The 11,726-nt window shown below is 39.2% G+C and overlaps 1 protein-coding gene across 1 annotated transcript in view; it reads right to left on the bottom strand.

Annotated features, from left to right (window-relative positions):
• Nucleotides 1-755: 755 nt before the first annotated feature.
• The window catches only part of fbxo41 (F-box protein 41), an 83,549-nt gene continuing 72,578 nt past the window's right edge, over nucleotides 756-11,726 (bottom strand). Inside the window, exons 14-15 of the mRNA XM_054778303.1 lie at nucleotides 11,178-11,293; nucleotides 756-8,532 (exon numbers count right to left, since the gene is read on the bottom strand). Coding sequence (XP_054634278.1) covers nucleotides 8,470-8,532; nucleotides 11,178-11,293 — 179 coding nt within the window. The 3' untranslated portion in view covers nucleotides 756-8,469. The remainder of the gene's footprint in view (nucleotides 8,533-11,177; nucleotides 11,294-11,726) is intronic.

The raw sequence follows: 11,726 nt of genomic DNA, 5'->3' as shown, positions 1-11,726 counted from the left end.
CTTCGCAAATGAACTCTTAATATAAAGTTTATAAGAATCTAAATAAAATAAATAAATAAAAGCATAGAAATGTACGTTAATTCATTTAAATGTTAAATATCCATCCATCTGTTTTCTATGCCGCTTCTTATTAGGGTCGCGGGGGCATGCGGGAGCCTATCCCGGTTGACTTTGGACGACAGGCGGGGTACACCCTGGACTGGTCGCCAGCCAATGGCAGGGCACATATAGACAAACAACCATTCACACTCACATTCATACCTATGGACAATTTAGAGTCGCCAATTAACCTAACATGCATGTTTTTGGAATGTGGGAGGAAACCGGAGTACTCGGAGAAAACCCACGCGCACACGGGCAGAACATGCAAACTCCACACAGAAATGCCCAATGGAGAATCGAACCCAGGTCTTCCAGATTTGCTGACGGTGACCGTGTGGCCAACATGCTAACCACTATTAAATATAATAAAATATAAATATAATTTATTGTATGACCAATAATTGATAATTTACTAATTTCATGTCTGTGAAACTACACAAAAATATGGAGATCTTTTTTTTCGAACGAAACACAATAAATAAATGTCAAACAATTAAAATGGAAACTCATTAAGATGGAAAATCATTATTACATGTTATTTGAAATAACTGTATTGAATGTATTCATGCACTTACTGACCATTGTATTTCATTTACTAATTCTGTGACCACTGTACAGCAACAAAAGTATGGGTGGATTTTTTTGTTGTTGGGAAAATTAAATAAATATAAAGTCAATTACATCAATATCGAATGAATTAATCCAATTACATTTGGGATTCATTTTGAATAGATTTGTATTTTTTATTTAGTAGATTTTATATTTATTTAATTGTGGCACACAACCTCCATACCGTTCTACTGACAATAACGTAGTGCACATAGAGTACGTTCAAATGTTAACGACAGAGTAAAATTTAAGTTGAACCACAAGTAGCCATCCAAAATGGCAGCCGTTAAAAAAAGTCATCATTCAGAATCATGTCCATGAGCAACTGGCGTGTCGTAAGGAGAACAGCATCTGTGTCTTTGCCATGGCGACTACTGATCTACCCAGCCAGCCGACCAGGACATCTCCAAGGTTACCTGTTTAGTATATTTAAAGGATACCTAACACACTCCACCATATGAACACGATTGAGACCTTTTTGACAAATGGAGGAAAATAAATGACTGACTTAAGACCACTAGTATGCATTTATGCGACCAATTTGGCCTATGCTGTCAGTCTGGAAACCTGAAAAAAAAATGAATCCTAGTTTTTTATATATTCATACCATCTGAAATGGAAAGCTATTAATACCCCACTCCTGCTTTAAAGGAAGCATATTCCATTTTTCCACAGATTAAAACAGTTCCTTAGTTTCTTAATAACATGTCTGTGACATGCTTCGTTCAAAATACCCGAAAGGATGAAGAATTACAGCAGATGTTCAGAAAAAAACAAACAAACAAACATCTAAAAAGGCCTGTTCAGAGCAGCTGGTTTTGGTGGACTCTCCTGTTTAATGCAAATGACAAAGGTTGCTAAATTACTTGCGTGTAATTTCAGTTTATGGTTCGAGCAGGCACTCCAGAGACCCAAATACAAGATGTACACCAGGGGTCACCAACGTTTTTTCTTGCGAGAGCTACTTTAAGAAAATGAAAATGGCCACGAGCTACTCATTTTTGTAGAAATGATTTTCATACCTTATTTCAACCCAAACAAATCAAATGTGCTTGTTTTACCAAAACATTCACAAAATGCTGGTGTCCACAACTCACATTTTATGTGTCAGAATACTTTTCTTTCTACTGTTCTTTCATTATTAACTGAAAACCTGAATGAAAAGCAGGCTTGCGGGCACCTCATGTGGTCGTGGGGGGCTACCTGGTGCCCGCGGGCACCGCGTTGGTGACCCCTGATGTACACTATGTGCACACAGGCAACTCAAACGATTAAAAAATATATCATATTATAACATGTCCCCTTTAAAATGAAGCCTCATATTTCTGCATGCAGGATTCTAATGAGCACTAATTAACGCTGTCCTAATTACAAATGAATCTCTGAAAAAAGTTCATTGCAACACGAATTTTAAAGCAATTTTATTGATGACAACAAATGAGTGGTAAAATTGCAGTCATCAAAGGCTGACCATCAGTTGGAACCCTCCAGCAACAATTACATTTTTTTGCTGTTATGGATGAAGTTCATGGATGCTGTTAGCAAAACAAACAAAAAAACAACAATAAATGGCACACTTAATTGCCCAGATAAGTGTTGAGGTAATACGCAAAATACGATTCCGATAAATGGGCAGAGTCCATACATGAAATACAAGTATGTACAGTTTGTAGAGTACGACAGGAAGTTGATGAACGGTTAAACATGTGGTTCAACAGTCAGTCAAATAAAGGAAGCAGAACCGGTTGACATTAGCAAAGGCAGAATAAGAGAATACGTTCATTGTGGTGTTATTTGGCGCCTGGAGCAACTTCAGCAGGTCCCTTTTCACAATGACCTAAACGGTGGTGTGGGTGCGATGCAAAAGCAAAACAAACACTGGTCATTTACCTAAAAATGCATGTGGAGGCGGAGGAATCAAGCCACCTGTGGAAGATGCTGACTTGTACTATTTATCGCTTCTCATTGGGCCGATGATCATAAAAATAAAAGTGCATCTTATTTAGTCAAACACTAAGAAACAGCCCAACATTAAAAACAACACTTCATGAACATCTGTAATATATTTGTATAGATTTATATATCATTTCTTTCTCACTAGTGCAACAACAGACAGTCAACTAAAAAAGAAATGTTATTCAACTGCAGGCAACGGAAGCTGTTTAACACCAAATTTCTTGCCACAGTAGCAGAACATTTAGAAAGGCAACTTAATGATGCTCCAACACAAACATGCCAACATTATACACGTCGCTCTTTTGTTTCTTTATATATATATGTATATATATATATACATATATAGATATATATATATATGTATATAGAAATAAATAGCTGAATTATCATCTTTATCCTCTTCTTAAATAATTTCTCTATGCAAATGATGCACATTTAATAGAAAGTATCTAACACACAATTCAGACACCAAGGTTGTACATAATTCTCTAGCATCTTTCAGTCCGCTTTGGAGAGAATGCTTTACAGTATGTAAACGTCAGCGTTTTTCACCATATTATTATACAACATTAAATGTTGCTCTTCTTTTGTTTTGTTTTTTTAAATCTTGTTTTCTCCTTTTTTAAATTTTTTTTTTTTAAAACAAACCCTATGTACAGAGTAGCTGATAGCGAAGGCAGGATTGTCTAAAACCTGAAAACAAGTGCATCATGTTTCTAAACCTATTTTCCCTCCAAGTGGACAATCAGTAGCAGTGGAGCTGAATTCTAATGCGAAAACACAGGTCAGCGCATGACCTTTGACCCTTCCGCTAGGACCAAAGCGCTGCGAAACCCCCCCCCCCCAAAAGACTGAGATTTGAAAATGGTGACAAAGGTGATGATTTGACCTTTGATATCGGGAGTGACCTAACAGAAAAATACCATATTTCCTCAAATAGTGGCCTCCATCCATGCATCCCCTCAAATGAACTCCTTTTTTCCCCATCAAAACAAACAAAACAATATCTAGAAATATCCAGAAATCACAGCTGGTGCCACTGGGGGGCTGTAAACAAATGTACTGCATATTCTATAACCACCATGTGACTTAAAAAAAAAATGATGAACTCATTATGACATATTTACTTGTAAACAATAATAATTCCAATGTAAAATAATTAGAATACTGTAATACAATATATAAACAAAAACAATAAAAATACTAAATAGTGTGCTAAAAGAACAAGAATATTTTATATTACGTTACATTTGTGTCTCACATAAAAATAAATACGATGAAATAAACAAAATAAAAAAACAAATAAAAAAGGTGAGTCTTTTTTGGACCAAGGCGATGTACTGTATTATATATAATATATATTGTAATATGTGGTATTATTTTTCCTTTTACTAATAATTAAAACTACAAAAAAAAGAACGGTAGTACAGTACTCTTGTACAGTAGATCCCCGCCACGCCCCCGCTTCCGAAATAACACGTGAGTAATTGAGACGCCCATAAAAATGTCTATTTTTGGCACTGCATACTATGCCAGCTTGCTCGTCTCCCTCCGTATCCTCCTGCTCTCTTGACGTTGATGTTCTCCTCTGATCGTTTCGGATCAACATCTGCAATAAAAGCGACCGATGTAATTATTAGATTACCTGTAGATTCAGCTGCACTACCATAGTCGGCTTCTTTCATTGCTATCGTTCACGTGTGATGACGGGCGCTAACAAGCTGAATGCATAGAAGCACAATCCAAGTTTGAGCCCTATAACATGCCTCGCACACTTATTCAAGCATTTTAAATTGTAAAATGTATTTCGGTACTCACCATGTATGAATGAATGATCATGAACATTGATCATTATGAATACATTTGCTGTGCAGTCTGACGTGTACGGCACAGCAAGAGCTGACACTTTAAACATTAAAAACTTGCTGTCACAGCGCTTCTAATTGCCTTCTCTTTCTCCTTTATATGTGGGTCAGTGCTTTTATTCACTCACACACGGCAACAAAAGTTTTCCGCTCTAAAACCATATCCATAGCTGGAAGTAGTGTATGTAACTTCTTGATTTGTATTGCCTTGATTTTGCACTTTGTATGCTCTTGTGTGCTTTTGTGCTCTGCTTTTGCTGCTGTAAACCTGGAATTTCCTTTTGGGAGACTAATAAAGGCATGTCTTATCTGATCTTATCTTATCCAGAAAATCAACCTTCTCCTGCAGTGTCATTACCTTTTTCTGGCGCTCCTTTCCTATGGATGTGGCGCCACTAGCAGGAAGTACAAGGTACAAGCGAAAGTGCTCAGCCATTCAAACCTCACACCAACATGTGCTGTATGCTGTATTATTAGTATGTATGTATTAGTATGTATTATGCTGGCATTTTATGCTTTATTATCAGATATTTATAAATTATTACCGACTTATGAGTCATTTTTGGAGAGAAAAAGCACACACATCAGCGGGTTTTCTCACAAATAAGAGAAATCATTTTTTCATCAAAACTTGACAAATGTGCAGGGTCGCGAATGCTGAATCACAACTATGCGGGGATCCACTGCATATTAAGCATTGAGGAAAAGAAAACATACCTAACATTTTTTTAAATAATAACTATTTCTTTATTGTGCATTGAAGGTACAACAAGACCAGAGTTCGAAAAACTGATATATTTGTTTTTGCAATTTAAATCTACATAAATCAGTGTAATTATTATAGATTTTTGTGGGCAAATATAAAATTTTAAATAAGAATTACAAAAATGCATGTGCAAAAATAAAGGCCTCCTCTCTATTAAACACCTTATGTCTGATAAATTTACAATTTTATGCTAACAATAATAATGGATTACATTTATATAGCACTTTCCAAGGTACCCAAAGCACTTTACATTGAACACATTATTCATTCACTCGTAGTCACACACTGGTGGTGGTATTCTACATCTGTAGACACAGCTGCCCTGGGGCAGACAGAAGCACGGCCTCCTCTCCAATCACCAGAAAACATTCATTCACATTCATACAACAGTGTGGGCAGTACTGGAGTTAAAGCAAGGTGACAAAGGGTGTCTTGCCCAGGGACACAACAACAGTGACTGGGTGGAGGAAGCGGAGATCGAAACAACAAACTGGATGACCTGCTATACCTCCTGAGCCACTGCCACCCTCTCCTACTATTACCATGACTATTAATATTATTACTCTCTGCAGTTGCGTAAACAAATTCCCTCAGCCCCTATTTGAGGAAATATGAGAACACCAAAAGATTTGAAGATTTGGTCATATGTGAAAAAAAGACAAAAAAGATGGGTTGAAAACTGTGATCGGTTGAGACTTAAAAAGGAACATGTAGCCTTTTGTACTTTGTACTCAAAATATAAAAAGGACAGCCCTATCCAGCCTCACTTTGTGGGTTCGACAGCCGAGAAATGGGTTTCCTCCCCTTGCTGTGTGCGACCAACAAGGCGTGCGTGCTAAAACGATGCAAAGCGATGTGCACCCAATGTGCCACGATGCATTAGACAAGGTCTTCCTTCTTGATGTGCGACTCCATTGTCAACCTGCTTCAACCGTGTGCATAAATGCGTATGGAAGTTGCTGTCAGAAGCTTTGTTTAAAGGCGAGCTCCCCCCAACTTCATATAGCACTCACTCAAATTCAGAATTAAGAAGAACAGCAGCAAAAGACAAATCCTTACTTTTTGGTCCTCAGTGTGTTCCAAAAATGTATTTTTCCATGAACCTTCACATCCTCAAACCACACTGATGGTATCACCAAGCACGGTCATGTCCAACCTGATTTTGAGGGGTAACCCCTTGTAGAATGGACCGTGTAATCCCTTTTATTTGCAGTACAGACGGATTTAAGTATTGCTAGCATACGTCCTCAACCACGCTTTACTGTACATACGCCCCTTTTCCACTGCATGGTACCCACTTGGCCGGACACGCACAGCTTGGCGCTTTACGTTGGCAAAACAAGGTAATGTCAAGGTTCCAAGGATGCCAACATACGGGTGACCTAAACCACCACTGGTAGCTCATTGGTCGAGCAGGAAACAACACACATGGCTTATCCTGCTGTCTTAGCTGTGGATGCGACAGTATTGCACATGCCGAGAAGTAAATACGAGAGACTCTCCATGGCCTCCATTGTTGTCTGTTAGCATGTCTCACTCTGACTGACGCCTTTACACTGACTGCGTGGCTTTTACAGTTTCCCATTGTCGGGCTGGAATGAGGTGAAGAGAACAGAGTTGGGCCGGTACCACAAAGTGGAAAAGTGACACAAAATGTGATAAATTAAACTGCAACAGAGAAAAACGACCACGCTGGAAAAGGTGCTTGCTGTGTGAATGCTGAGAGACGAGCATTCATGCTACAGTGTGTCAAAAATGTCTTTTTCCTTCCTAACATTGTTATTTTTCTGCTCAACTGATTCAAAATCATTCAAATGAAATGAAAGGAAATTCCCATTCAGGGCATTTTTTTTGCCCCACACTATTCGCAATGATCCAGCAATGATGCCATGGTATCGACATCTCATCTACGTTATGCCATTATTGCTGAGTGCTCAGAGCAACTAGGTGGCATATTTGTATGGAACAAGGGGCGGTCCAGGGGCCATTTGAGTCCTGTGGCTCATTTCTTATTGGCCCGCAGCACGAAGTAGAAATTAAATTAGATTTTTGTAAAAAGGGAAAACTCTTTCACTATATATATATAAAGAAATTCTCGCATCAATGAAAACATTAATTCATAGCAAATTTATGCAGTCAAGCGCCCATCCGATTAGGCATTGTTATGATATCCTGTGATGTATTAACATCCCTAGTCTCCATTTCTTTGGTATTTTGGTTCGGTGACAGCGTCTGTCAGCATTCACACATAATTTATGATGGAAAAGGTTTTGTACTTCCAGAGGAAATCCCAACTGATATGAGTAAGTGGCTGAAAAGACCAGCAGAGGGCGCCACAGAGGCTTGGCTGTGACTGGCACTGTTCTGCAAGTAGAAGAATCAGCATGAATACGCATTCTAACACATCAAGGAGTACAAGATAAAAGTCTTGTGTGCATGAGCTGATTAGAGGGGTATGAAATATTCCCCGCATTAATGGCACGTTGGAAAAAAAAAACGCTCAATGGAACGTGGACAGACACGAATGGCACCAGTTTGAAGATGAAATGGATCCAGCATCGGGCGCTGCATGCTGCTCTCTCAGACAACCTGATACTTTTCACAATCAAGAAAAATAAAGGAGATCCATTATGTTAGCATAAGGTGGTAGAGGTGGCGGAACGCATCGCTGCCATGCCAGGAAGTAGCTGCAGCACGCTTTTTGTGCAGGAAGTAGTTGGCTTCTGAGAGCTAGAAGGTCAGGCAGTCTCAAGGCTCCCACCTTGCAAATGTTTAGTTCCCTTCCAAGTAGAAAGAATGTGCTGCCGCCCACCAGTTACGGGTGCCCAACTCACTAAGAACTCGTCAAATGGTCTGTTACCCAGCTCCACACTTTTCAACAAAGAGATCTGCCTCCAAGAGACTACTACATGATCCAAAAAGAGAGGAATCAGTTGTGTCGGGCTAGTGTCATCAAGAGCCCAATGAGGACCATGTCACGTCCAGCAGATGATTCCCCCCGAACAAGTAGCAGGTGTCTCCTTATGCATGAATATTGCACATTGAGCCTCAGTCAGGGTTCATCGAGGTGTTCCAGTGTTACGAACGCTCTCTTACCCCATTCACACACACTTTTGGGCTGAATGGAGCCGTGGCGGTGGCGTCTCTTTACACAATCTGCAGGAAATGATGTTAGCAGAGACTGTCTGCTTTCACGTGGAGGATTTTGGAGAATCCGGGTCTTTTCTTCAGTGCCTGCAAGAGAAAGAGTTCAAGAAAAGCCGTCTTCAGCGTAACTTCCAAGATGTCACAATAACTGAGTACAAATGTGAATATAGGAAGTTATTTGCTTTAAATCCCTCGTTTATCGTCGTTAATTGGCTCCAGACCCGACAGTAATAAGTGAATTTCCGCAAAGTAGGATCTTATTTATAAATCAGATCTTTTCATAGTTACAGCATAGAAAACCTGTTTACAACCTTCTATGGCTTTTAACATGATTAGAGCCCTCTAAACATAAAATAACACCCCAATAGTCACATTATCCCATATAGTAGACAGAGCAGAGTTTTAGCTTGGAGTGCATTATGGCCACAACAGTAGTGTGTGTTATTATTATGCTGATTGTTATGTTATTGCTATTATAGTGCCTGTTGTGAGATCATTCAAACCTGCAATAAAAGCCTGTTGCTCTGGCCATCCATTTGATGCTTGTGTGCCTCACCAAACATTACAGAAACATTACTGACACCTAGTGACCAGCGTAGAATACTACACAGCATCACATTTTTGAATGCATCTTCTGAATGCCTTATGTTTGTATTTTCATTCATTTAGCCGTTTTTATTCTTGAAAATGCTTCATTTAGAATACATAAGATTTGCTTAAATATGCACATTTTTTGACTAATAATAGGTCGTGGACTCAAAATTCCACAAACAATACAAACAACAGAAAGTCCCACACGTGCAAATAAGTAACTCCTCTTCAAAATAAAGCCTATTTACAAATTGTCATTCAGGAAAACGATCTCATGCAGTCGGTCATTTTTTTAATGATTAGTTAATGACTTGCATCTACAGCTTGGATGCTAGGTGTGCACCCATGAGTCAGTGAAACTCTAAGTCTTCATCAACTCGTCAGTCAATTAAACTCGTAGGTTGAGCGAGTTACTCGTTCGTTTTGTTGAGGCTGTGATGCAGCTTGGGTAGAAAGGGCAAAGGACAGTTGATTGGAGGCAAGGAAAAAATCTGTTGATGTTTCCATGAGGACAATACATTTATACAAATGCAATTACAGCAACAGGTGTACAATTAGCCACGCTAGCTGGTTTCCTTTTTTTAATTAACTTGTGGTAGCAGGGGTGAGTAAGTGAACGAGTTAATGGAGACAAGGTCCCATAAGTTTAGACCGTCGTGAGACAGGATAGTTTTAGCCCCCTGATGTGTTGTTGCACACTGCTCGGAAATCTTAAGAACGGAATGACGCTCCTCAGTGTTCAGTAAAAAAAACACGTTTTTTACAAACAAAACAAGTACTGAAGAACTCATTCATGACTCTCAAAACGTGCAGCGAGGTAAACACAAGTTAATACATGATCATAACTTGTTACTGGAAGTACAACAGGCAAGCAGTGTGGATTATGTAGTCACACTTGGAGAAATGCCTTCTGTAGCCTGCTAGCCTCTAGCGCTAGACTGACGACCAAGCTAAAGGCTCCACCATAACTCTGATTCCGTTTGTTCTATTGATCATCTTTCATTAGCATTCATTAGTGGTTAGTACCTATACATTTTATACTTTAAATGGATTGTGTCAGGCGTCGAATGGCGATGGCAATTGAAGAAAAACGGGGAGCTGAACACTTGTGATGCCAATGTTGATCCGAGATCAGAGGAAAATGTCAGCGTCAAGCTAGCAGGAGGGTTCGCAGTGCGGGGAGCGAGCCAAATGTAAAAAGACGTTTTTATGGCCGTATCAATGGTAAATGGTAATGGTAATGGTTTAATTTTATTTCAGCATGCATACAAGTTACAATGGAACACATCACATCGTACAATTCGCAGTTCCACCTGTCCAAAAGGAGTAGGAAGAAGCAAAGCTCATTTAATCCTACCCCCCATCTGTTTCACATCAATTTCAATACATTTATTCTTCTTAATACATAGAAAAGTAATAAGGTAATGTACTCTTCTTGCGTGTACTTTGCAAACATCAACTGCTTGTATTATTTCTTGAAATCGCTCATCTTAGTGCATTGTTGGAGTTCCTTACTCAAACCGTTCCATAATTTGATTCCATATACTGAAATGCTGTTGGTACTTAGCGTTGTTCTCGCGTATACGTGCTTTAAGTTTAGTTTTTCCCTGAGAACATATTTCTCCTCTCTCCAATTACTCATAGTTTCCCGCCATTCACTGATGGTCCCGAAACCCCCATAAAAAGCAAGAATCTACTGTAATTATTTTGAGAAGAAATCCGCGACTATGCAGGAGAGGAAGTATGAAACCGCAAATAGACGGATCTACTGCACACACACACACACAGCAGTGTCGTTGGTGCTAATTTGTATAAGTCGTGGATCCACGTAGTGAGAGGGAAAGACTCCAAAGTTTGGGAAGTCTGCTCTCTTGTTTACGTATCAAGTGTAAGCAGGCTTCTTAAAAGAACCAACCCTTAAGATGACTTCAGGGAGTCTAAAAGGTGTCAAGATGGAGTAAAACTGGATGCAAATCCAACTGTTAGTCATCAAGCACGGTATGTCTATACTTGTGTGGGTGGGGTTTGAGCACAGTGAATTCGATTAAGATGATCCAAATAAAACTGTGACCTGCGTTGAGTTAAAAAAAAATAACTGGCAATAAATGTAATGTTTACTTTCAAGCTTGAGTTGCTGTTACCTGAAGCTTGTTAACCATCTCATCAAACAGTTTTCTGGCCTCAGGGCTGTTAGGGTCCTCAAAGTAGTCTTCGATCCCAATCTGGACCACAATGGATTTGAGGTTGCGGCACACACCTGCAAGGATGGAAAGAAAGTCAATATGAAATCCATCGTTGGTGGGATTTATTGCTAATTTAAAATATCTGACCATCACATCACAGTACATGGTGTAACTGGAATTTTGTGTCGCAATGTTACAGTGTAGCACGAAATAAAATAATAATAAACTGGTTCTGCACCCCCCAAAATTTTCTTAAAAATGCCTCTAACAAAATTATCATCATGCGTGACATCACGCGAGACGTCGACAAAATCTCACGCAACTTCAGCTGTCTTTAATTAATTTTTGGCTTCTTGTTTGTGGGTGATGCAACAACAGCAGGCTACCAATTATGGTGTGAAAATTGTGGCACAAGTGTGATGCTAACCATAGAACCTGAAACCCGGTGTGTTTTACTGTGCAATGTATCGCTGACAGGACAAATTGGATGTCTTGAGTTGTTTTACT

Source organism: Dunckerocampus dactyliophorus, chromosome 6 (assembly GCF_027744805.1).
Source record: "Dunckerocampus dactyliophorus isolate RoL2022-P2 chromosome 6, RoL_Ddac_1.1, whole genome shotgun sequence".
NCBI lineage: Eukaryota > Metazoa > Chordata > Actinopteri > Syngnathiformes > Syngnathidae > Dunckerocampus > Dunckerocampus dactyliophorus.
Note: the sequence above shows the minus strand (reverse complement) of the source record. Positions and strands in the feature narration are given on the sequence as shown.